Source organism: Toxorhynchites rutilus, chromosome 2, assembly GCF_029784135.1.
Source record: "Toxorhynchites rutilus septentrionalis strain SRP chromosome 2, ASM2978413v1, whole genome shotgun sequence".
Taxonomy (NCBI): domain Eukaryota; kingdom Metazoa; phylum Arthropoda; class Insecta; order Diptera; family Culicidae; genus Toxorhynchites; species Toxorhynchites rutilus.
In genome coordinates, this window is record NC_073745.1 from 189,737,003 (window position 1) to 189,762,650 (window position 25,648).

General features: G+C 43.4%; 1 protein-coding gene across 2 annotated transcripts in view; it reads right to left on the bottom strand.

Annotated features, from left to right (window-relative positions):
• LOC129771686 (heparan sulfate glucosamine 3-O-sulfotransferase 1) overlaps positions 1 to 25,648 on the bottom strand; it is an 87,119-nt gene that overhangs the window by 39,529 nt on the left and 21,942 nt on the right. Inside the window, exon 3 of one of the 2 annotated variants that reach the window (XM_055775599.1) lies at positions 24,508 to 25,036. In XM_055775599.1, coding sequence (XP_055631574.1) covers positions 24,508 to 24,572 — 65 coding nt within the window. In that variant the 5' untranslated portion in view covers positions 24,573 to 25,036. Of the gene's footprint in view, positions 1 to 22,189; positions 22,317 to 24,507; positions 25,037 to 25,648 lie in introns of those variants that run through there. The other variant, XM_055775600.1, reaches the window with a different exon arrangement.

Consider the following 25,648-nt stretch of genomic DNA (forward strand, 5'->3'; position numbering starts at 1 on the left):
GTATCCATGCAGCCGGGAATGATCGGTCGCGCAGAGAGCGGTTGAATATAAGAGCGACGGGCCCCGCCAAGGTGGAAGAGCAGTTCTTGAGAAGCAAGGGAGATATTCCATCTGCACTCGATTCTTCCTTGGTGTCAAATTCCTGGAATTCTTTTTTCACATCTTCAGAGGAGAACTGAAGAACTGGAAATGTGATGTCATATGATGGTATGTGAGCAAAGCAATTGCGACGACAAACGGGCGACACTTTGCTGAACACACTCTCAAAAAATGTAGCGAAAAGTTCCGCTGCTTCTACATTCGAGCTTGCATCAGATTCCCCGTATTTCACATTGAATGGAACGCGGGTAGATGATCTACGTGTTCTCACAAAGTCCCAGAAGAGTTGAGGATTTAGTTTCATATTCGATTGTACCTTAGAAATATAGTTTTCGTATGATAACAGAAGAAGTTCTCTATAACTTGTTTCCACTTCTCGAAGATTCGGATCTCGGATTTTGTTGGGAAGAATCTTCTGCGTGCTTTCCTGAGGGTGTTGGGTAGATGTCGCAGCTCAGGAGTCCACCATGGTTTGCCAATAACGGAGGCTCGTCTTTTCCGAGGTACGTGTTCAGTTAATACTTGATTCAACTTGTCGTAGAAAGTCGAAAGTAATTCATCCGCAGTTCCGTCGCTCATTATACCGTCCCAGTCAAGTGTGTCGTTCAATCGGTCGAAATAACAGGCTTGAAAATTGTACGACACATTTTCATTGGAGTCTTCATGTGTGCCTGAGTCGTTCACGTTTTCTTCGAGCAAAATAATAAAAGGTGGACGGTGATTGTCCACAGGTAAAAATGGAGTGGATGGTGCTAAAGATCTAATTAATCTGGTCGGTTAACAAACACTAAATCCAGCAGCCTATTATTTGTGTTCACGAAATTGCAGATTTGTTGGAAGCCAGTGGCAAACATGTTTTCTATAAGAAACTGCTCGGCCTCAGATGAAACGTTTGATGGAATGTAACCATTCACGGCATCGTCAAACTGCCACCGGAGATGAGGGAAGTTGAAGTCGCCTACCGATATGATGATGTCGGCCCCAGAAGAACGATTTGCTATGCATTGCACTGCGTCTGCATGAGTGGAATACAAATCCGGACAGGAGTACGGTGGGAGATAGACGGCCACGATATACATCGAGCGATGTGCAGTTTTCACACGAACTGCGACTTGTTCAAGACGATCGCAATTCGGTAGAGGAACAAGTTCATAATTCAGGTGCTTTTTCACCGCTATCAGCACTCCTCTTCCCATAGTAGAATTACTGGTTAGACTACTAACGGGTGTTAAATAAAAAACGAGAATTTTTTCAATCACATACAAAAAAAAATTATTTTTTTTCATCGATTTCAGTATTTTTTATTAATAACATAATGTATTTTCTTCAAAAAAATGTCAGTGAATGTTTGAGTAAGGGCCGTGGTCTGCTGTTCGACGCAACTTTGTCGCGATGCTCTCACAAGAACGTTGTACGGCATTTACGACCATTTTCCGGATACAATTCCGGATTGTAGTCAGTTCGTGTCCTTGGCCCTCCAATTGTTTTTATACACTAGGGCACTGAGTGAGCCAAAGAAATCCTCTATTGGGCGGCACTGAGGCAAGTTTGTTGGGTTACGATCTTTCAGCACGAACGGTATCTTTTTCTCCTCAAGATACGCCAGCATCTTCTTGGCGTAATGGGAAGACGCCTTGTCCGGCCAGAAGACGTACTTCCCATCCGCGTGATGCTCGTTCAGGAACGGCAGCAGGTTTTTATCGAGGCACTCTTCTCGATAGATTTGTTGGTTGATTGCCAGACCGCTCGACTTAAACCAAGGCTTTGAAATGCCCCGGTCGGAAATGGCGATGTACAACATAACCTTTTTTTCAAACTTGTGCTTGAACTTGTATTTCACTTCAGGCGGTGTGGATAACTTGTCGCTGGAGTAGTAATTATCATTTCCTGGAATATGCGTTTTGGACAGTGGAAAATAGCTTTCGTCGTCCAGAACAAAAGACGTCCCGCGGTATTTTTTGGTCATCCACCGACACTGTGATTGAACCGTCTGAATCTGCTCCTCCGTGTACTCCGGCGACCTCGTCTTCTTCCTGCAGACGATTCTTTCCATCTTGAGGATCCGATGGATCAATACGTGGGGGCAGCCATATTTCCGACCGGCGTCACGCAGGCTGGTTGCGTCCTTGTTGTCAAACAGCTTCTTTAACGATGTCTTCCTCTGCTTCGTCATTATCGTCACCGGTAGACCACTTCCGACCTTCCGCTCTACGTTCAGAGAACCCAGGATACGATATACCGTACTGACAGGTACATTTTCTTCCTTAAAATGTGCCACCGTGAACTTTTTTCCTTGCTGGAAATGCGTTTCGTAGAACCGTACAATGCGTTCGCGGAGCACGTGCTGTTTCGACGCCATCTTTGCTTTGACTAAATTCAAACTAGCAAAATCAAACACGCCTACTGTTTCTAGATCCCAAAGATCAATTTTCTTGGAGAAAGAAAATTTTACGCTCTTTATTTGAGTTACTGAAAGGTATTGAAAAAATTCTCATTTTTTATTTAACATCCGTTACGGTCGCATCGGAAAAGTGTGTATGCAGATGTTATTTCTGCGTCATCAATGTCGGCTCGTAACCACGTTTCGGTAAGAACAAGCACGTCGTAATCGCAGCTCAGCAGCAATAAACGTAGCTGAACAATTTTGGTGCGTAAACCTCTCACGTTCTGGTAATACACCGAGAAAAGATGATCGGTCGACTCCGAGATGCTTTGCGGTGTCCAAACTGATGATGACGAAGGATCAATACACGCTGACGGTCTGCTGAAATCGTTTGAGGTTTCCGGTACAAAAATCAACGGCATACGAACATCGGACGGGTACTTGCCTGTGGTTTGTTTCCCTTTTTTATGTGAATCATTTATTTTTCTTATCACAGGAGTTTATCAAGCGAACCTGGGACGCCATCCAAGCTATCGTCAGTCTCTATCAATTTCAAATAACACCCTCCTCGCCAACATATGGCAATGGACGTTTGTATTCTCAGCCCGCGAGGACTATCTCAGTACTTTGGATGAGTCGAACAATACGTTGGAAGACATTGACCTCATGAATGAGACATCATCGTGGAACGTTCATTCAGCGTATTGGCACTAATTCTAACTAAACACCGGACGCTGCACAACGAAGAAAATCTACAGAATCTCTCGCTTATTCGACTCATTCAAGAACTTCAAAAATTGGATTTTAACAAAAACCCGAAAAGATAGACACTATTATATCACTAAACTGCTTCGTGCTGCTTCAATAGTGGTATTAAGCGCTTCTGTAGGCACTCCTTAAGATAAACCTGCCCGTTTACCGTGCCGGTCATCACGAAGGGGGCGCTCCGATTTCCGCAAGAGCAGAACGCTTGCCGCACCATGTACTTTTTGGCAAACTTGGATAGTTTCTGCTTGTGAATCTCTTCCGGAACGCTGAATTTGTTCTCTGCGGAGAAGAACAACAGGCCCGGCAGCTGACGAAAGTCCGCTTTGACGTAGGTTTCGTCGTCCATTACCAGGCAATGCGGCTTCGTCAGCATTTCGGTGTAAAGCTTCCGGGCTCGCGTCCTCCCCACCATGTTTTGCCTTTCGTCGCGGTTAGGAGCCTTCTGAACCTTGTATGTACGCAGGCCCTCCCGCTGCTTGTTCCGCTGGATGAATGAACTTGACAAATTCAGCTTATTGGCGACATCCCGGACCGAACTTCTCGGATCACGTCTAAACGGCTTAACTGCGCGGTTGTGATCTTTTTCACTGACGGAGCATCCATTTTTGCCGTTCTTCACCTTCCGGTCGATGGTTAGGTTCTCGAAGTATCGTTTTAGTACTCTGCTGACCGTGGATTGGACGATTCCCAGCATCTTACAGATGTCCCGATGTGACAACTCCGGATTCTCGAAATGAGTGCGCAGGATTAATTCACGACGCTCTTTTTCGTTCGACGACATTTTTCCAAATTTACGAAAAATTGACAGTGAAGCATGGCCAACGTGATCTATACACTCTTATCTGATTCTAAGCGAAAGCTGGATATAATTCCTAAAAATTAAAATTCTACCGCGTTTTTTCCGTGATGCAATTTGATGTGACACACCCTTTATTTCAAGATTGTAGCATTTATAATATTAATCTAATCTATTCTTATACACAGGGATTCGTCACTAATTCGACATCTAGCTAATTGGACAGACCTGTAATGCGACACGAATAATTGGACATTCTTGGAAACATTCTTTGTGCAAGTTTTTACAGCACGATGAATTTTTAAGAGTGTTTTCAACCTAGTTCATGTACTTTGCACACTTTCTAATGGTTATTTGATAGATTTTCAATGATTTTCCTGTTTTAACTTGTTTTTCACATCGTGTTGTGTTTATTGATATGTCCAACTACAGGTCACAATCGCCTCTCCTGAGACTCTGAGTGGTGTCTCGGTATATGCAATTAGAGGCGAATCAACTATTTAACAAGATTTGACTAAGCACGTCGCACAGTAATAGCTATAAGCTGGTGCTAAGGGCTCGCTCGGCTGTCTTCTGCCTCGCTCATTTGTTGAACACAGTTTGCAATCACCAATGACCAAAAGTCACTTTGAGGCAGATACACGAGAAAGTCTTGCGACTTTCTCTTACGTGAATACAACACATCTGCAGCGCGTGCATCGAAACGCAACGAGGCATTCCTGAACGCATCTAAATATTCTACGAAAGCAAAGAATAAGAGCCAAACTCAAGCTCGCGTCCTAAGCCTGGTTCCATCACTTACACATGGAAAACTTGTGATGTAGAGAAAATCGATACTCGTCTCGAAATTTAAGCGAGCGTACAGGAAGTCTGCTCGCTTGGCTGTCTTCTGCCTCGCTCATTTTTTGCGCACAACTCGCAATGTGTGAGATACGAGACTGGCTAGCGCAAAGCACACTGTGCGAGATCCCGGAAAGTCTAGTGAAAACAATCAATTCACTACGATTCTTTGTTCGCACTGTAAGCTCTACCCTGGAGCAAAGAAGTTGGACATCGTGAGTCACTTCGTGTCCGTCGCAATCGCACAACCATGCTACAACGAGCGACTCGACAAAACGTCGAATGATACAGACTGAAGCGAAGGTAGAAAATATATCTTTTTCTAGGAGATGGAGCTGCTTTATCGACAGCTGCACGGAAGTTCTTCAAGTAATCTGCCCCATATATAAAAAGGTGACAAGCTGGATCGTGGAAACTACCGTGCAATCACGATCCTGAATGGTGCCTACAAAATTCTGTCTCAGATCCGTTTTCGCCGTCTATTGCTGGTAGTAAACAAATTTTTGGGCAGACCGATAAGACTGATTCAGACAATGATGAACGATGTGTGGATCTCAGGCGATCTATCGGAATTGTTTGAGACTCCCAGTAGATTTCGACTAGACTATCGCTTTTCAACGTGGCGTTGGGAGTTGTTATGCGGAGAGCGGTCTTCAATAGGGGGCACGATTTTCAACAAGTTTTGTAAGTTTATCTGCTTCGGCTCATTGATGCCAACTGACAATAACAACAGCCTTGAAATTCGAAGGCGTATAGCCAACGGAAGTCGCGCCTACTATGGAATATGCAAATACTTAAGGCCCAACAAACTCCGACACCGTACGAAGTTTACCATGTACAAATCCCTGATTCGACCGGTTGTTCTCTATGGGCACGAAGCATGGACGATACTCGAAAAGGACTCACAAGCTCTTGATGTTTTCGAAGGCCAATATGCAATATACGGTGGTATATAGAAAAACGAAGGAAGGAGAAGGAGGATGAACCAAAAAATGGCGCAGCTTTACGGCGAGACCAGCATCCAGAAAGTCGCCAAGGCTGGACGATGTTGCAAGATTTCCGGACAGTAACCCTGCAAAGATGGTGTTCGCACCAAATCCGATGGAAACAAGAAGAAGAATGATTTCATATAATAAATAATGTATTGTCTTTTGTGTGTGTGTGTGTGTGCTTTTTTTAAATTTTTACTCATTTTATCTTAAGACTATGATGATGATGGTATTGATTGGTTTTGTTTTTATTTCAATTCAATTCTTCAATTAAAAAAAATAATTGTGAAGTCAGCAATAGTTTGAGCCCGCGCGCGTTGGCAAACATAGAAAGACTTGAGATCGAGCATAAGCAAAAGTAGTTTTTCGCGAATAAAATAAAAGTATTCCAAGGAGTTCAATGTGGAAAACGGAATGAAGCTAGGGATAGCTCAACCGGAATACTCGTAAATTTATCTTTTCAACAGATAATTAAAACGAGATTTTTCTGTGTTATGATCGGCTGGAATTAGGCTTAGGTTTGCTCAGCTGTCTGGTCTCGAAAACGATTGACAGATCGTTGTCGGGTATCCGTTGAAGCGGGAATTCCTTTGTAAATTCAAGGCTAATACTGACATAGGTATTGGGTTCAATTCCTGATCGGTCAAGGATTTTTTCGGGTTGGAAACTTTCTTGACATTCCTTGGGATAAGTAATGGGCCTGAAGTATCGGCTAGAATTAGGCTTGGGTTTGCTCAGCTGCTTGAACTCGGAAACGATAGCATCGTGGCCGGGTATCAGATAAAGCGGGAATTCCCTTGTAAATTCTTGGCTAATACTGACATAGGTATTGGGTTCAATTCCCGATCGGTCTAGGGTCTTCCCGGGTTGGAAATTCTCTCGACATACCATGGAATAAATACGATCAGATAATGGCTTATATTGTTCTTTCGATTAGTAATCTATGTCTGCGAAATAACCAGTCCGTTTTCATTTCAATTTAATTTGCTTACTGGTTTGTTGATGAATAATGTAAATACCATAATATAATTATTATCAATTAGATAACCCGTTCCGCTCAAACCTTTGTAGGGGAATGAGGTGGGACCATCATCATTAATAAAAAAAAAAAAAGAAAAGCCCAGAGGTGATTGAACCAGGTGGAGTAGGACTTGGCATGAATCGGTACGGCCGGGAGTTGCACTTGGAAGAGAAAGAGTGCGAGGAGATGGAGCTGCTTTATCGTTCTCGAGAATCGCTGAAGTTCTTCAAGAAACTAAACGCGAGAGTTGCACTCTTTCTCTCGGCGAGAGACTATTTTTATATACCACAGGGAATCGGCCACTCGAAATGCATATGGAGAAAACTAACACTGCAACATGTGAATGGACACTGTGGAGAAAGTAAATATTCAAATTTAAGCCACGTCCGATGCCAACTCATTGAAACATAAAAATGTAAAAGCGGTGCTATGCAATTTCTATTACTCAATCTTATTCCTACCAGCAAACAATCAACATAAAATTGCGGTATGATTTTGTTCGCAACATTAAATCCAAAGTGGAGCTCTAGAGCCAAATTAACTTTGTAGTTTAAAGCATCTATAATAGAAAAAAAAATTCATCAAGGTGGACCTCGATGCAATGATAATATCAGTACCGGAGTACCGGTAAGTTTCTTGGTTTTTTTTCAAAAATTAATGCTTTATTCTGCAATGGTTTTAAATTAATTTTTTCAAAGTATTGCTCATCGCTAGTCACAACTTTTTCCCATCTTTCTGGCAATTCACGGATTCCTTTGCGGAAATAATCGGCCGCTTTGTCGGCTAACCACGAATCGATCCTATTTTTGACTTTATCAAAATTGGAGAAGTGCTGGCCACCAGGCCATGCTACATCGATCGAAAAAAGTAGTAATCGGACGGAGCAATGTCTGAAGAATACGGCGGGTGTGATAGGACCTCCCATTTCAGCGTTTCCAAGTATGTTTTGACCGGTTTCGCGACATGCGGCCGAGCATTGTCGTGCTGAAAAATAACTTTATCGTGTCTTTGCTGGTATTGTGGCCGTTTCTCCTTCAGTGTACGGCTCAAACGCATCAATTGTCGTCGGTAGAGGTCCCGTGTAGTGGTTTCATTGGGTTTTGGCAACTCATTGTACACCACACCCAGCTGCTCCCACCAAATAGACAGCATAACCTTCTGGCCGTGAATATTCCGCGTGGCCCTCGATGTTGATGCATGACCGGGGTATCCATACGTTGCCCGACGTTTAGGATTGTTGTAATGGACTCGCTTTTCATAGCCAGTAACGATTCGATGCGAAAAAAACTAAGTTTTATGCCGTTGGAGCAGTTGTTCGCACGTGAAAAAACGGTGTTCGTCGTCTCGTGGCTTCAATTCATACGGCACCCAATGTCCTATCTTTCTGATTATTCCCGTTGCTTTTAAACAATTTACTCAGGTTTACTGAGCTACTCCAAGTGCATCTGCAAGTTCTTGTTGCGACGGATCTTGATCGAGTAAAGACTTCAGTTCTTCATTTTCAAACTTTTTTGGCGGTCCGGAACGTTCTTCGTCTTCCAAGTCAAAATTACCACTTTTGAACCGTGCAAACCACGTCTCATACAGTCGCTCAGTTGGAGCATGGTCACCATAAACTTCCACCAAATGCGATGACTTTCCGCAGCTTTTCAACAAATGTCTGGAAATTTAATTCACTGGAATGATAATCAAGCTACGCCATCTGTTGTAAAACTGAAGAAACTTATCGGTACACCTAAGTACCGTAATAAGTAAGTAAGTAATACAAAGCGTCGATTTTTCGTCTAGTGAAAAGCACTTGGGTGTTTTTACAACACACGCACACATTGTTGTTGGTTTTTATGCGTTGTCAAATGTTGATTCAAATGGTGACTACTTATATGTTGAATTTCTTGATTGTTTTATGTTTATGTAATAAATATACTCGTTTATGGGAGCTGGGACCGACACTGAAATTGTGCAACCACTTTGATGCGAGTGGAATGGAAAGCGCAGCAAGAACAGTGCGGGGCTCCACGTGTTAATGTTTTGTTTATTAGAAATGTGGAATAAATATGGTGGTGGAACAAACTTATAATTCCCAGTGACCGTGTGTATTTCAACTGGAAAAAAGAGTCGTGAAAGCTGTTCAAGTTATAATTCCAAAAAAGAGAAAAACACGAACATCAATTAATTCAATAAATTTTGATAAAAAGTTACGTTTTCATTCGCAACACCCTTAAGTGATATCGTTCCGTACAATTTCAAATGTGGAGGAGCTGGATGAAATCATCGGAACGTGTAACAACGATTTTAATGAGATTGCTGGTGTGAATATTCTTCCGCCGGAACCGGTGCGCTATCTCACTGATTAAGAAAATTCAGATGATAATTATATTCCACTGAATGTCAACCTCCCATTTAGGACAGGGCTATTGTTTTTTGCAGGTTTTGGAAAACGTTCGATTTTTCAGGAAATGCATAATCGGAAAGATATAATTCTTTAGCGTCAACATTGCTCTACCACCAACAATAAAAAATACAGCAAAAGTTTTCATTTGAAAGATAAAATATGCCGGTAATAAATTAAAATTAAATAAAAAAAATTTAAAAAATAAATAAAAATTTAAAAAACTTTCATCCTCCGGTACCGATACGGTATATTTACTAATTAAAGTGACATTTTGTTTGCAAGTGTTTGTATTTGTAAAAAAAAGTGCAAGTTTTGCCCAATGTTCGATTTCTCTTACAGTCATTTCTCGAAAAAAATGGAAGATGAAGAAAAAATAATTCTTGAACGCTGGGGTTTCTTTAGCGACAAAAATCTAAATTACACCAATGGCTTTCGTCAAGCAATGTAATGGGCTAATGAACGTATCGAACACATTGAGTTGAACGTTACAAAGGAAGTCGTAAAAATCGCCTTCCCCGTAACCTCCCACAAGGAAGATTAAGATAAATCTCTATCCTTAGGGTTTAAATTTAAACTGTTGATTATTGTAAATAAAAAAATAAAAATGAAAGCCCAACTCAACATTTTCATTTTGTTCCGGAAACAATATAATAGCCTTTTTCATAAATGCAATAATCTATTTAAAATTCAATAACCTAATTGTTTCAGATTGGGAGGTTAGAAACTTAGAAAACAAACATATTTCACATATCATTGTACTATTCGAGTTGTAAATTGGAACAGACGGCATTGCTTTAATTTTGACACGCAATGCAACAATGGTTGTGAGTATAACTACATGGTTGAGCAACAGATCAGTACAACGAAATTGTTTTGTTATTCAATTTTCTAGAGGAATGCAATGTTTGATGCAATATCCCAAACACCTATAACAACAACATGTTGCGTTTCGAGTGTTGTGTTGATGTATAAGACATGCTGATGCTTTTACTGGGACCCAGTTTGGCTGCATTCGACAAACACCACAAAATCTGATTCGAACCCACTAAGGTAGAAAGGTATAACATGCACCCTCCAAGAGTAATCATTTTGCAGTTCAGTTACAGTGGTTACACTGCTAGGAATGCTAGGAATTAATTTCTCAAGACGCCCAGATTATAGAACTTCTAACTAAGGCGTTGAGAGAAAAAATTAAAACACCTTACAGCTTTCATATCGGATTGTCCATAAGCCTTGCATTTATATTTTTATTGGGTTCCAAGTGAACCTTCAGCCCGGAAGGCGCGTTCTATACATTTCTCTCGTTTATTCACATCCGATGAAAGGCATTCTACCCGTTTCATTGGTTTATCGTACCAGCAGACTGGAATGGTTTGAGTCATAAAGAAGCGGGCGGAAGTAATTTTGCTCGTGCAAATGAATTACTACGTGGTTCACTCGGCCGAGTAGTTAGCGTCACACATAGGGGAAGTGGGGGCATAGTGGTCACCCTAAGGAATATGTCCATTTCCAGCGTCCACACACCGATTCAATTCCCGTTTCTCGAAGAATATTATAGTTCAACTCAATGTTCCTAAAGATAGCAAACGGCTTCTACTATAAAAATCTAAAATAGTACACTTTTCATCATTAGAAAAAAAAAGGTTAAATATCGAACTTATTTTTTACTTGGAGGTAAAGTAGTCACCCGCACATATCAAGCTAAATGGGATAGATTTATGTACTTTTTCGTCCAAATTTGCTCAAATCATATTTAATATAGTAGGTACATGTATGAAATAAGCTTGGCCTATTCACCTATAGCCTAAATTTAAATTTTCTCATGCATACAAAAACGTTGTAAGAAACACATAACGTTCCGCATAATGAGGCTTGGTTTAGTTGGAGTGGCATGTTTATCCAGCGTCAAAGCCACAAAAGGATCTTCTACAAGAGTAGAACGTGATGCGGTATACCAGCTTTAGTAAACAGAACATTGTAAGTTGTTATTCACCTATGACCACTTTGCCCCCAAACATCAAAGTAATTACTATGCTAATTAATCGCTGAAATTAAACAAAATATCTGTTCGCCTCTCCTAGAATATGTGAACAATCGTCCAAACTGATGATTTGTCCAATATATCAGATTGAATAAACTAAATTTCACGAGAAATTTCTTAGATACCATGCGCACAGAACTATGGCCGAATTGCTATGGAGAGAGCAACTTCTGTTTTTGTTTGTATTTTGACATGCGACAGCTCTACTGAAGTACTGGGTGACTCAAAAGTCATTAAATTCTTCAAACATGAGGTGACTATCAATACGGCATCTATAGTCAATAGTTATACTACCAAACAAGCAGGTGACCACTTTGCCCCCCATGACCAATTTGCCCCCACTACCCCTATCATACAGAGAGCTTCGAGAGGATCGATTCCAGTTCTGACCAGGAGATGTTTCGTTGATGGAATTTCATCCGACTTTCATTAGTGTACGCGTGTTCTTGAACTTGCCTCTCGGAATACATTTGAAGGATTTTATAGAAATCTCAACTTGGTGAGACAGTAAGTGCCATTGAAAAAGAAGTAGGTGAAACTACGCCGTTTGAATTCTTAACCAAAACTTAAAACCACTAGCTTTTGACAACGTTATCTTCGTTACTTACAAAATGTTATTTAAATCCACTAATTTAGATGTTTCACCACTATATCCTGTACCAAATATTCTCATCTTTCAAACGGAAGCAACATAATTGTCTTACGAAGCGTACTTTTTAATGTAGAGCCAGTTTGAGGCAAACAGAGCACGAAATAAAAGTTCTATAAATCTGTCATTGTTTGCGTAGGAGTATTTTGTCCATCAAATATGATCGACGATCTTTATGATGATGATCTTTAGATGATCTTGATCTTCATCTGAATCCCCTGAAAGAAGCGTAAAACAACCGAAAGCGTTTAAAAACACAAAATACAGTGAAACTGTTGAAAGTGAACGTTACATGCTCTGTTGTTCATGCCGTCAACAGAAAAGACAACACAAAGTGATTTTACTTGATGACAATGCCCCGTCACACCGAGTACAACCGGCCAGAATTAAATTAAATCGGCAAACAAATGAATGCGCGGAACATCAACACCTGGACACTGCACTAGATCTGTTGAGTTCTAGGTTTTGTATGCAACCACAGATCCCAGAAGATCGAAGAAATTTAAAATCGAAGCGAGCTGAAAATCGGGGGATGATAATAATATCCACTCGATGGTCAAGCCAATTGGAAAACGACACGACACGTCCACCCTAATGACCCAAACCAAACGCGACGGCCTTCTCGTTGTGGAGATTGTACTGAAGGCAACACAGGGCGTATTTCCGGAAACTAAATTCTATGCAACACATTTGACTTGATTTCGATCGAGTACAAGTGTTTTAAACGCCTTAACCGCTTCTACTGGCATCGAAAATCGTTAACTCCGCATTTTATTCTGTATGTTCGAATGCAAAAAGAAATCGCTGAGCGCCAAATCAGGGCTGTGCGGGGGGTGAGTCAATAAAACGGTATTTTCACCAGTCAAACATGCGGTTGTTTGAACCGATATGTGAGAGCTCGCATAACGGTTGCGTTATAAAAATGTCACGTTTTACCAATGTTTACCACTTGTGCAACGTCAATCATAGCAACCCATGAGTTTTCAAACAAATTTTACAGTGCTACCAGTTGAACTGCGGAAGTCATGGCGAAAACAGTAATGCGACAGCGCGCCGTAGTTTGTGTGTACTGGGAGCTCCATTCCGTTGCGATAAAAATGGACATCGTCAAATACTTTGAGTCCGTCGGATATGCCTGTTTCGGTATCTATAATATCCTTACACTTCTTCACAAGGATGAGAGTATTGAACGGTGGCCTGGTTCGTCCGACGATTCTACGAGATCGTAAACTGCAGCTGAAGATAGTTAAACCAGAAGACGAAAGCAAAGGTAGCTACATCGTTCCGGGCTTTGGGCCGGAAGCTCAGAGCAACGGGCCAGACAGTGAAAAAATACCTAGTGAAGATGGGCATCTTCATGCGGAAACGTAAGTCAAGACCGGTCGTGTCGGAACAGCAAGCTGTGACCTAGAAACAAAGACTCCATAGATGGAAACGAAGTAGACCAAATTTGTTGCTACAGACCTTTTTGGGAAGAAATCGTGCTGATCCGATGAAAGATAGTTCTTGCAACAGGAAGACACAGCATCATTGACAATGATTTCAAAAACTTTCGAACAGGCACAAAGTGATGTGATTCCTCGGTAGTTTTCTATGTTACCTTTGTCTCCTCACTGACGTCACTGACTGCTTCCATAGCGAAGGAAACATACTCTGCTGTAGGGAGGCGTCGAGTAGGACCCATGAAGGGTAGGTAAGAATTGGTGTACATTTTTTCAGTACACAAGAAGGAATACCGCCCGGATCGGGCCTACAGCCTACCGAAACGCCGGAGAGCAGAGGATCGCAATCTCTTGAGTTCTCCTAGTCGTATGTTGCCCCAGACTGGTTTCCGTGCAGTTATCCACGCAGGTACGCTGTAACTGTTAGTATAAGTACATTGGTGAGATGCACAAAACTAGCGCGTCTTGTTCAGTACTTAATTTATGTATTAAAATAGGAAATACCTTAGCGTGAATGAGCGTAATATTTCACCGCTCCATGTCACGCTCACAACGCTGAGACGACGTTACACTCCCCATGCGCTACCCGGAGACCCTGGTACCCGCACTATTTTTATGGCCAAGTATGATGGTGGAAACCACGGCACCTGAGTACGGACCCGGAGGGTATTCTCCAGAGGCTAAGGCGAATGCCCAGAAACAAAAAAGAGGAGACTTCAAGAGGGGACTTGGAATCGGATGGTTGAAATCAACCGAGTGTCGCGCGTTTAAGAAAGGGAAGTCGCGAATACAAAGAATCGCGGTGAATAGAGCGAATAGTCGCGTAAAATAGAAAAGCATCGGTTTCGAAGATAGCAAGTTTGGTGGTGCGATTTCGTGAGTGCTCGCGATTAAACTGGAAGGTACGGGAGTGTTCCTAGAATCCGAGGCATCGAAGAAGCCACAAAGAATCGCAGACGCGCAATTTTGATCCCTCTTCCGGTCGCAATACAGGTGAGTGGAGGCTAAGGAAGTAGGTGATAGTAGCGTGATTGTACGGATTAGGTGTTTCCCTGACCGCGTAATCGTACGTAAACCCACCATAAGGAATTTATACAAGGAGTTTTGTGTGTGCCACTGGGCACCCATGCTGACAACTTACAACGCAATCAGCGATGATACGAGTCATGACATCAGTAAACCTGGCAACAGCAGCATCTGTATTGTCGATGGCCTCCAGAAATTTCCAGTCGTCTTGAGCTTTTGCTTGATGTAATGCTGCGAAATCAGATTTCTGGAAATTGAAGCAAGTCAGATCTGGTACATCTTCAAATCCAGTTGGCGCCGGTAGATTGACGTCAACTTCTAATGCTGGATGATCGGTGTCGAGCGGAATAACTAGATCGGCGGCCCCGGTGATCGCGCACCTTGATAAAGCAGCATCATTTGCCTGCACTAGATCGAGCAAGCGACCATTCCTGCCCAGCACTGAATTGATCCGCGTTAGTCCATGAAAACAGAATCCATTGAAAACGTGATCGTGAGCAGTCAATAGAAAGTGGAGCATTCGACGTGATGTTCCACACTGAACCAGACTGATTGCAGTCGCCGAACGCAAATGCAACGTCCTGTGCTTAAATCTGAGAAATGATGGCTCCGGTGGAATCAATATGATTCTCAATACAGCTGAAATCACCTCTCTTATCGGGAGGTGTTCCCGCTGGGCGCACTGCTACATCTAAGCGTTTCACGGTGTTACCTCGACTTAATCCCGCTAACGGCTGTCAAACACCCACAAACGGTTCATAGGATGACAACCGGAAAGAAAGAAAAATAATCTCCACCATTAGAAAGTCATAAACAGAGTAGTTGTCAGTGAAAAGATATAAATTGAGTTTCTTTGATTAAAAATTGTTAGTGGAATACTAAATTGGCTCCACGTAAGTAAATTGGAATAACTATTGGTTATTTGTTCACAAGTGTAGATTGAATTTTAGATCGTCCTATTAGTTAGAGCTATCTTGGAGATCCCGCGTGATAAGAATTTGTACTCGCTATCACCGAAAGTGTGAGTAAAAAATGTATATCTAACCTAAAACAGAAATGGAAAATTGAAATATATTTACAGTTAAAAGCTGCGCAAAACAAACAGATTCTGTTTCTGTGCTGCTGAGAACCCGGTAAATAGTGAGATTACTCCTTGGACTTTTTTCCTCGCTTCCGCTCGCCGTAACACAACTTTTAAACTTTCGCGACGATGAGTGCGAAAGAAGCCGATGCGAATCAAGGTGCGGATAAATCGCTGTCGCAAACGCCGGAAAAGCCGAATACGGGAGGCTGCGTCAATTGCTCGCGCCCCGATAGCTACGACAATTTCGTCCAATGTGACCAGTGTGATGGCTGGTGGCACATGCGCTGTGCGGGTGTGACCGAATCAATCGCGGAGAGGCCCTGGACGTGCCGTAATTGTCTACCTTTGTCTGTTCACAGCAAGGCGACAAACCGGTCGGCTCAGATTGCTCTGAGACTGAAGAAGCTGGAGGAGGAGCGCGCAATTCAACAGCGTGCGGCTGAGGCCGAGAAAAGGGCCATCGAGCAAGAGAGGAAACTCATGCAGGAGAAGTTTGCTCTGATGGAGGAGCAGCTTGAAGATGAACGGGAGAAAGCTAGCAACCGTAGCCAGGTGAGTCGACGATCGAGGGAACAACGAGTGACCGAATGGGTGCAGCAGCAGTCCTCGGATGAAGGAACTGTAGGAGGAGTACCGGAGAAGCAAGGCGCAGAAACCGGACCCAATCCTTCCGTTACGGAGCATCAGGCAGAGCCCAACCCAGTGAAGGAACCACCGATGCAGCGTGGAGAAATTCGGGTAGATCCGTCGAAACACAACCGGAATCAGCAGCGGAACACAGGCGCGATTCCTAAAACGGTTCCGAATCGTCAAATCATTCCGACGACGTCTGTAGGTAATCCTATCCCCTCTGAACCCCCCACACTGCCACCAGGTAAGCCACCAAAAATTATTCTACCAAAAGAGAAAAAATTAAATGAAAATAAAATTCAAATAAACGATTATAAAGATATGCTAGAGAAATTGGGATCTATTAGCCCGGTACTCCTAAATATGAGTCGGGCTGAACCTGTTGGGGCTAAGCCTGTTTCTCAAGGCCCACCCCCCTCTACGTTTCCTCTCTCCACACCACCAGAGAGGAACGGAGATCAATTTGCTCCTCAAGCCAATACAGGTCCAAATAATAACGATTTACATTCTAATGTACGTTCTATTCCGGCACCAAGAATGCCTGAAACTGGTCCTTCCCCCTCGCAGTTGGCCGCTCGACAAATTATGCCCCGCGACCTTCCCCCTTTCGCCGGTAACCCCGCGGACTGGCCTATATTTATTAGTTCGTTTGTCAATACAACCGCCGCGTGTGGATATTCCAGTGTTGAAAACTTAACCCGACTACAACGATGCCTGAAAGGTGCAGCGTATGAAGCAGTAAGAAGCCGTCTCCTTCTCCCGGAATCAGTGCCGCAGGTCATCAACACTCTTCAGCTTCTCTATGGACGTCCGGAACTCCTGATCAATGTGCTGTTGGATAAGGTGAGATCGACTCCAGCACCTAAGGCGGAACGTCTAGAAACGCTCATCGAGTTTGGAATGGCAGTACAGAGCTTGTGTGACCATTTGGAGGCAGCAGGTCAACAGTCCCACCTGATGAACCCGTGTTTGCTGATGGAGCTGGTGGAAAAGTTGCCCGCACATGTGAAAATGGAGTGGGCGAGTTTCATGCAGCGATTTCCTGAGGTGAACCTTAAGACTTTCGGAACCTTCATGGAAGGCATTGTGGTATCGGCCAGCAAGGTAACCCGATATACTGGAGGATACGGAAAAGGAGCCAGCGTGGACAAGTCAACAACGAAGAACAGAGGGTCGATCAACACGCATGTTAGCCAACCGGAAGTACCGAAGAAAGAGGATAAGCCATGTGGTGTTTGCAAGCGGCGAGGGCATCGGGTACGGGACTGTGACAACTTTAAAGCGCTCTCTGTCGACGACCGGTGGAAGACAGCGCAGGACAACGAACTTTGTCGCAGCTGCTTAAATGCGCACGGCAGAAGGAGTTGTCGAAGTGCAACCCAGTGTGGAATCAACGGATGCCCTTTCCGCCACCACCCACTACTGCATTCCAACCGTAGTAATCGACCTTCCAGTGGATCAACAGCGCCCAGGGTAGCGTACAATATCGAAACTGCGGGAAATCATGCACATCGTATGCAGGATCAATCGCTGCTTTTTCGTATAATTCCAGTGACGCTCTATGGACCGAAGAGAACAGTGAAAACCTTTGCATTCCTGGACGACGGCTCGTCCTTAACACTAGTAGAAGAGGAGCTTACAAACAAGATCGGTATCGACGGGATACCGGCACCATTGTGTCTAACCTGGACGGGGAATGTGTCCAGAATCGAAGCTGAATCGAAGCAGTTGCAGTTAGAGGTGTCCAGCGCTAACGGTGGAAAGCACCACCAACTGAAGAATGTGCGTACCGTGAAAAAACTAGCTCTGCCTGGTCAGACGTTGCGAATCAACGAGTTCGTGGACAGGTATAAGCATCTTCGCGGCCTCCCACTTTCCGGATACGAGAACGCAGTACCTCAGCTGCTGATAGGAGTCAACAACTTACGGTTTACATTACCGTTGAAGGTGAAAGAAGGTGATTCCAACGAACCAGTTGCCATGAAAACCCGTCTGGGCTGGTGTGTATACGGGGGGATCGATACTTCGTTGACCAATGCCGTCAATTTCCACGCTTGTGATTGTGACTCGGATCGTGCACTGCACGAACTGGTGAAGGATTATTTCACTCTAGAGGACGTCGGTTCCAGACCGAAGAATGAATTGCTGTCAGCCGATGACAGGAGGGCTCAGCATATTCTGGAGAAGACCACTACACGGGTGGGCAATCAATTTGAGACAGGGCTGTTATGGAGGTACGACGAAGTTGAATTTCCGGATAGCTACGGAATGGCTTTACGAAGACTGGAGTGTCTAGAACGTCGGATGGTGAGGAATCCATTATTAAAAGAGAAAATTCACCGTCAAATTGAAGAGTACCAGCAGAAAGGTTACACGCATCGAGCTAACGAGGAGGAGGTAAAAGCATTCGATCCTAGAAGAGTCTGGTACCTACCGCTGGGAGCGGTAGTGAATCCAAAGAAACCGGAAAAGGTCCGGCTCATCTGGGATGCCGCAGCTGTAGTGGATGGAATCTCCCTCAACGCAATGCTTCTCAAAGGCCCGGATCAGCTCACATCATTGCCAGCTGTATTGTCGCGGTTTCGCCAGTTTGCGGTGGCAGTCGCCGCCGATATTCAAGAGATGTTCCATCAGTTGCGGATCCGTGGAATAGATCGACACTCGCTGCGTTTCTTGTTTCGTGAAGATCCAACCGTTACACCAGATGTCTATGTTATGGACGTGGCTACATTCGGGGCTACCTGCTCCCCAGCATCGGCGCAGTATGTCAAGAACAGGAATGCCGCAGACTTTGCCGACAAGTATCCAAGAGCTGTCGAAGGGATAATAGAAAACCACTACGTTGACGACTACCTCGATAGCTTTGGTACAGTAGCGGAAGCAGTGCAGATATCGGAGCAAGTGAGGGCGGTCCATAGCAAAGGAGGCTTTCTGCTACGAAACTGGCAGTCAAACAGTGCTACCGTGAAGCAGCAATTGGGTGAAACCACAGTCTCCTCTAACAAACATTTGTTTCATAATAAAACAGCAGAAAACGGACGCGTATTGGGCATGCTGTGGTTAACGGACGAAGATTGCCTAAGCTTTAGCGTACAGCTGAAGGAAGACGTGCAGCGAATCCTGAAAAGTGAATCCCGTCCTACGAAGAGACAAGTTCTACGTTGTCTCATGAGTTTTTTCGATCCACTGGGCCTCTTGAGCGCTCTCATGGTCCACGGCAAGATCTTGCTACAAGACATATGGCGCGCTGGAACTCAATGGGATGAGCAGATCAGTGAAGACCACGAGGAGCGATGGCGGAGCTGGACTGCCGTGTTACAGCGGATTTCGACCGTAAAAGTTCCCCGATGCTATTTCCCGAACGCTACCCTGCAGTGCTACCGTCAGCTGCAGTTGCACATCTTCGTGGACGCGAGCGAGGCTGCGTATGCAGCGGTAGCGTATTTTCGAATCGTCGAAACAAATGGTACGTCAAGATGCGCCCTGGTGACGGCAAAAACCAAGGTTGCGCCCCTGAAACACCTGTCCATTCCACGGTTGGAGCTACAGGCTGCTGTACTTGGAACTCGATTGATGCGTTTTATTCTGGAGTCCCACACCGTAATAATAACCGAGCGGTACATGTGGTCGGACTCTACAACAGTTTTGGCATGGCTTAGAGCGGATCCCCGCAAGTATAAGCAGTACGTAGCCTGCAGAATTGGGGAAATACTGGAGCAGACGGATGTGAACGAGTGGTGGTGGGTACCTTCGAAGAATAACCCAGCGGATTACGCCACGAAATGGGGAAGCGGTCCATCTGTGGACGTTAAGGGTGTTTGGTTCCAGGGACCATCTTTTTTGTACCAACCGATGGAAGAGTGGCCGAAGCAGAAAGTGCCGTTACCAATGGTGGAAGAAGAGTTTCGTCCATGCAACGTTCATGTGGAAGCGGCTGTACCAACGGCGGTGATTGATTGCGAGCGTTTCTCTAAGTGGGAACGTCTACTGAGAGCAACGGCCTACGTGCATCGCTACGTGGGGAACCTGAAACGAAGCATCTACGGTGAGGCGAAAAATACAGATTTCCTCACTCAAGAGGAGCTGCAGCAAGCAGAAGTGATGCTGATTGTGATGGCACAACGACAGCGGTTCTCAGACGAACTTGCGGTGCTCTCACGTGATCGTGACCGACCCAGAACCGAACGAGTGGGTTTAAGCAAAGCCAGCTCGCTGTACCAACTGACACCATTCGTCGATGAAACCGGTATTATGAGAGTGGATGGACGGATAGGAGCAGCCGCAAATGTATGCTTCGAGGCGAAGTACCCTGCAATTCTTCCCAAGAAACACCGACTGACAGAGCTTATAATAGAAGCGTATCACCGAAAGTTCCAGCACGCCAATTCAGAGACCGTGGTGAACGAGATAAGACAGCGATACTATGTTTCTCACCTACGAGCAGTCGTCCGCAAGATCGGGAGCGAATGTAACGTGTGCAAGCAGCTTCGAGCGACTCCTCATGTTCCACGCATGGCATCCCTTCCTCCAGCCCGCTTAGCTTCGTTCACGAGGCCTTTTACCTACGTTGGCCTAGATTTCTTTGGACCCTTAGTTGTGAAAGTGGGGCGTAGCAATGCGAAACGGTGGGTTGCGCTTTTCACTTGCCTTACAATCCGTGCGGTGCATTGTGAGTTAGTATTCAGTTTATCAACCGACGCCTGCCTGAAGAGTATTCGTCGTTTTGTGTGTCGCCGAGGCGCCCCGGCCGAAATTCATTCTGATAATGGCACTAATTTCTGTGGCGCGGAGCGGGTGTTGGTGAGACAGATCCAGCAGGGACTTGCTGCGACGGTAACCAGTACGACAACCAAATGGCTGTTCATTCCGCCTACAGCCTCCCATATGGGCGGCGCATGGGAGCGCATGGTGCGCTCGGTGAAGCAGGCGATGATGGGTGCCCATAACAGCCATCGAAAGCTCGACGACGAATCGCTGAACACGTTGATCATTGAAGCGGAAGCCATTGTTAACAGCCGTCCCCTCACTTATTTGTCATTGGACGCAGAGGAAAGCGAGGCTCTATCTCCGAACCACTTCCTGTTAGGAAGCTCGAGCGGAGTTCAGCAACCTGTGGCGGAACCGACGGATAGTTCAGAAGCATTGAAGAATTCCTGGAGCATGATACAGCATCAACTGGATTGCTTCTGGAGGCGATGGATCCGGGAGATGCTGCCAACGCTGACCAAGAGGACAAAATGGTTCGGGGAAGAGAGGATGATTAGTGACGGAGACCTGGTGTTCATCATAGACGACGGTAAGCGGAATGACTGGACCAGGGGAAGAGTGATGGAGGTTATACCGGGGGCCGACGGTCGGATTAGGCAAGCAATAGTAAGAACTGCGAGGGGGTTACTCCGTAGACCTGTTTCGAAGCTAGCTATCTTGGATATTGGTGGTAAAACTGGGACCGGTGGCCAGTGTTACGGGGGGGAGGATGTTCCCGCTGGGCGCACTGCTACATCTAAGCGTTTCACGGTGTTACCTCGACTTAATCCCGCTAACGGCTGTCAAACACCCACAAACGGTTCATAGGATGACAACCGGAAAGAAAGAAAAATAATCTCCACCATTAGAAAGTCATAAACAGAGTAGTTGTCAGTGAAAAGATATAAATTGAGTTTCTTTGATTAAAAATTGTTAGTGGAATACTAAATTGGCTCCACGTAAGTAAATTGGAATAACTATTGGTTATTTGTTCACAAGTGTAGATTGAATTTCAGATCGTCCTATTAGTTAGAGCTATCTTGGAGATCCCGCGTGATAAGAATTTGTACTCGCTATCACCGAAAGTGTGAGTAAAAAATGTATATCTAACCTAAAACAGAAATGGAAAATTGAAATATATTTACAGTTAAAAGCTGCGCAAAACAAACAGATTCTGTTTCTGTGCTGCTGAGAACCCGGTAAATAGTGAGATTACTCCTTGGACTTTTTTCCTCGCTTCCGCTCGCCGTAACAGGAGGTAAATAAATAACACCGATACTTACGACCAAACCATCCATCCGGATTTTGACCCAAAGCTGTTCGAGAGTATCACACACTGGAGTGGGATTAATAAAACCGCCTAACATGGATGAGACGGCTATCAAAACACCACCACCGCGTGATTTGGAGCTGTTACGTGGATTACGATCGCTACGATAAACGGTGAACGTGTTTCTAAACAGTTCTGGAGAACAAATACGGTAGTCTAGTCACGGTGGACTCCTCTTTCAGACTAGAGATGTGCCATCCGCTCATGAGCTGTTCCGAAGAATCGACTCTTTGAAGTGAGTTGACGCGGAACAGCTCGCAAAAAAAATCAAACAGCTCTTCAGCTCACTTTGATGATGATGAAGGAGAGAAAAGAGCTGTAGAATTGAAGAGAGTGTGTGAGCTGTAAGATTCAAATGAACTGACCGTCTCTCGCTCTTCGTGTTAAGACATCAGTTTAGTTTCATTTGTCCCTCGTCTTTTCAACTGTTATATTCGCGTTGACGGCATTGAGCTTTGTTTACCAGTTTAGGGGGCGCCAAAAATAATAATTGGCTCTCAGGCAGAATGAACACGTTTTTAAAATTCAAATTATTAATGAAAATTAACTTCTGTATATCAAATGAGTATTCTATTTCAATGAAAAACACTTTGTTTGCAGGCGGTGCAAAAATCTCATAAGATTTTTTTTTTTTTGAAGAAAACTTTCTATTGTAATGTAAAGCCTCAGTAAAAATGTCGGAAATGTTGTACTCGCCGAGTCTGTTGTAAATAATAGTCTGGAATACGTGTTTCAAGTAATTAATAATATGGTGTGAAAAATTTCATTTGAATTTTAACATTTTCAAACTGGCTTCGTGGCTATCGAGTTTGGGACCCAAATTGAAAGTCGGCACTGACAACTGAGCTGAAGAGCTGTTCATCATGATGAGCTGATTTGCACACCTCTATTTCAGACTGAACAACAGAACCTGGATGACGTTGCTGATGCCCAAATCATAATATTGACATAAGACATTGGCAAATACCATTAATGCCATCTATGTGTGAAATCGACACCAGTGTCCAGTGGCTTAGCGTCTCACATTATCATGCCGGGTGTTCGGGTTCGATTCCCGTTCCGGCCGGGGGATTTTTTGTCAAAGAAATTTCCTTCGACTTGCACTGTGATCACGCGTATTCAAGAGCTTGCCTCTCGGAATACATTCAAGGCGTGTTATTTGGCTTAAAAAATCTCAACTAAGTATTAATAAATGACGTTAGCTAATGCATACGTTGAGACGGCAAAAGTTCCACAGGGAACGTTAACGCCATTCAAGAAGAAGTGAAATCGGTAATTATTTTTGTGCAACCCCATACATATTTACGGCGCGTCCGACGATTTTGTTCTAGACCGACCAGTGTCCAAGGTTAATGAGAAGAGTGGTGCGTAGACTAGTCTCTGGTACTTATCTAAATATTTTAAGCTCTTAGTATATTATCCGAATCATTATAATATTTCATTACGATGGAACCGCTAACAGAAACGCTATTTTCCTTCCATTCTCATATAAAACTATATCTTCACTACGGTATTGATTCTCATATCGTTTGCAATAAGTCCCGATGTTAATTATTCGTTTTCCTAATTCCATTATCGTTTCGTGATTTCGATTTCCCGTTTAAAAATATCTCCCTCCCTCCCAGCTGAAATCTATCTTGTAGCGATGACTGCCAATTCAATCCAACCTTCTACGCCTATGTATGTACTGTATATCGATTTCATCGTATGGTCCTCACGATTGTTGCAACTAGACACCTGATTCATTTTCATCTGAGTTGGTCATTATTGTTGCACTATCCCCGCACATGTGCCCCGTAGTCCGTTTCACTAGGCCAAGGATGTGCGGAAATAGAAGGAAATGACCAATAAAGCTAGCCTTCTGGAAAATGAGATGAAATCGATCGAAATCAAATACAACAGCGTCGTTCAACCGAATTCACATTGAACCTGTAGCAAAACAGAATAGGTAAAAAATTCCACCGAACATTAACAAGCAGCCGCACGAAATTGGTTTTCATCTTTGCACCTTGTGTATGAGTCTGATGAAGGTATGACGGAGTTTGAAAATAGATGTTGGAAAATGAATTCGAATTTCTTATTTATTTTTTTTTCTATATAAAATATGTAAAATAAATAAAATATGAAGAGTGATAAAACATAAAATATCTTTAAAATGAAAGTACAACTGTTTGTGTTGATCCATTTTTCTCCTGTGTAAATATTCTGTATCTTCACAATAACTAACTCATTTTTTGAAATAATGTTAATTCAACTGTTAGCAATACTTACAGAATGTCGTGTGGAAACAAAATCGAACAACTTCTCGGTAGATCACCACGTCGTTTCGTGGGCATCAATATGATCTGCGTAAACGATCTCCTAGTTTTTTCTTTTTCGCAGATTCCATCGATTTTCTGAATGCATTTGATCCTATTTAGCAGAGGCCAGCAGTGTGCAACACCGAAATTGGCGGGATACAATTTGGTAGTTTATTCTCTTACTTCTACCACTCCAAACAATAACTAACTTTCACACATACACAGCAATGAATGATTTGTGATAGCAAGCTTTTCGTGACACCTTGTTTTCGACACAATTCGTTTTCATTTTACACTTCTAGTTTTCACTATCACACAAAAATTTAACTTTACACATATATTTATCGAAGCCACTATGTGATATGTATTGGAACTGACTCCGAAACTTATAGATCGATTCCAAAGCCTATAATTACTTTTCATTAAAACTTATTCTAATGTAAAAAGACGAGGCATTTCATATGATATGTTTCCGTTTCAACGATATGTTCGAGATTGATCTGAAAAGAAAACAAACGATAGAATAATATTAGTTTCTACGAATAAGGTGTGGGGCATCATTGCTGAATGTACTCTATAGCAATAAGTTAATTTCATCAATATATAATAACTTTGAATTTATTACTAATCATGTATAGGTAGAGAACTTCCTTAGTTTTTTACTGAAAAAGGAAATATGCTGAAAAGAGAAAGTTTCTCTAGTAACATAATGAGGTAAATAAGACACAAACACAGGATACAGTAGAACCCAGAATATCCGCGTAATAGTCTGGCAAGATCACCGCGAATAACGAAAATCGCGGGTAACGTAATAATGAACTAAAAAAGAGGTACAAACACGAAAAATGATATTTCAGCATGAAAACTATATTTATTTATTTATTTCCACCGTCTTCGACAAGTCGCACAGACTGTAATTCTCTTATAACTAACGTCTTATTCTATTTTTAAATACGTTTTTAGTCAGGTTAAAATCGTACTCGTCTCAAATAAAATTGAACTGACGAAGACAAGAATCGAACGGGTTGTTATAGCCATAGTTCGTTCTATGGTATGGCACTGCTAATAGTGGTGAGTTCCGAAATCGTCTAGGAGGAATGTAGAACGGGATT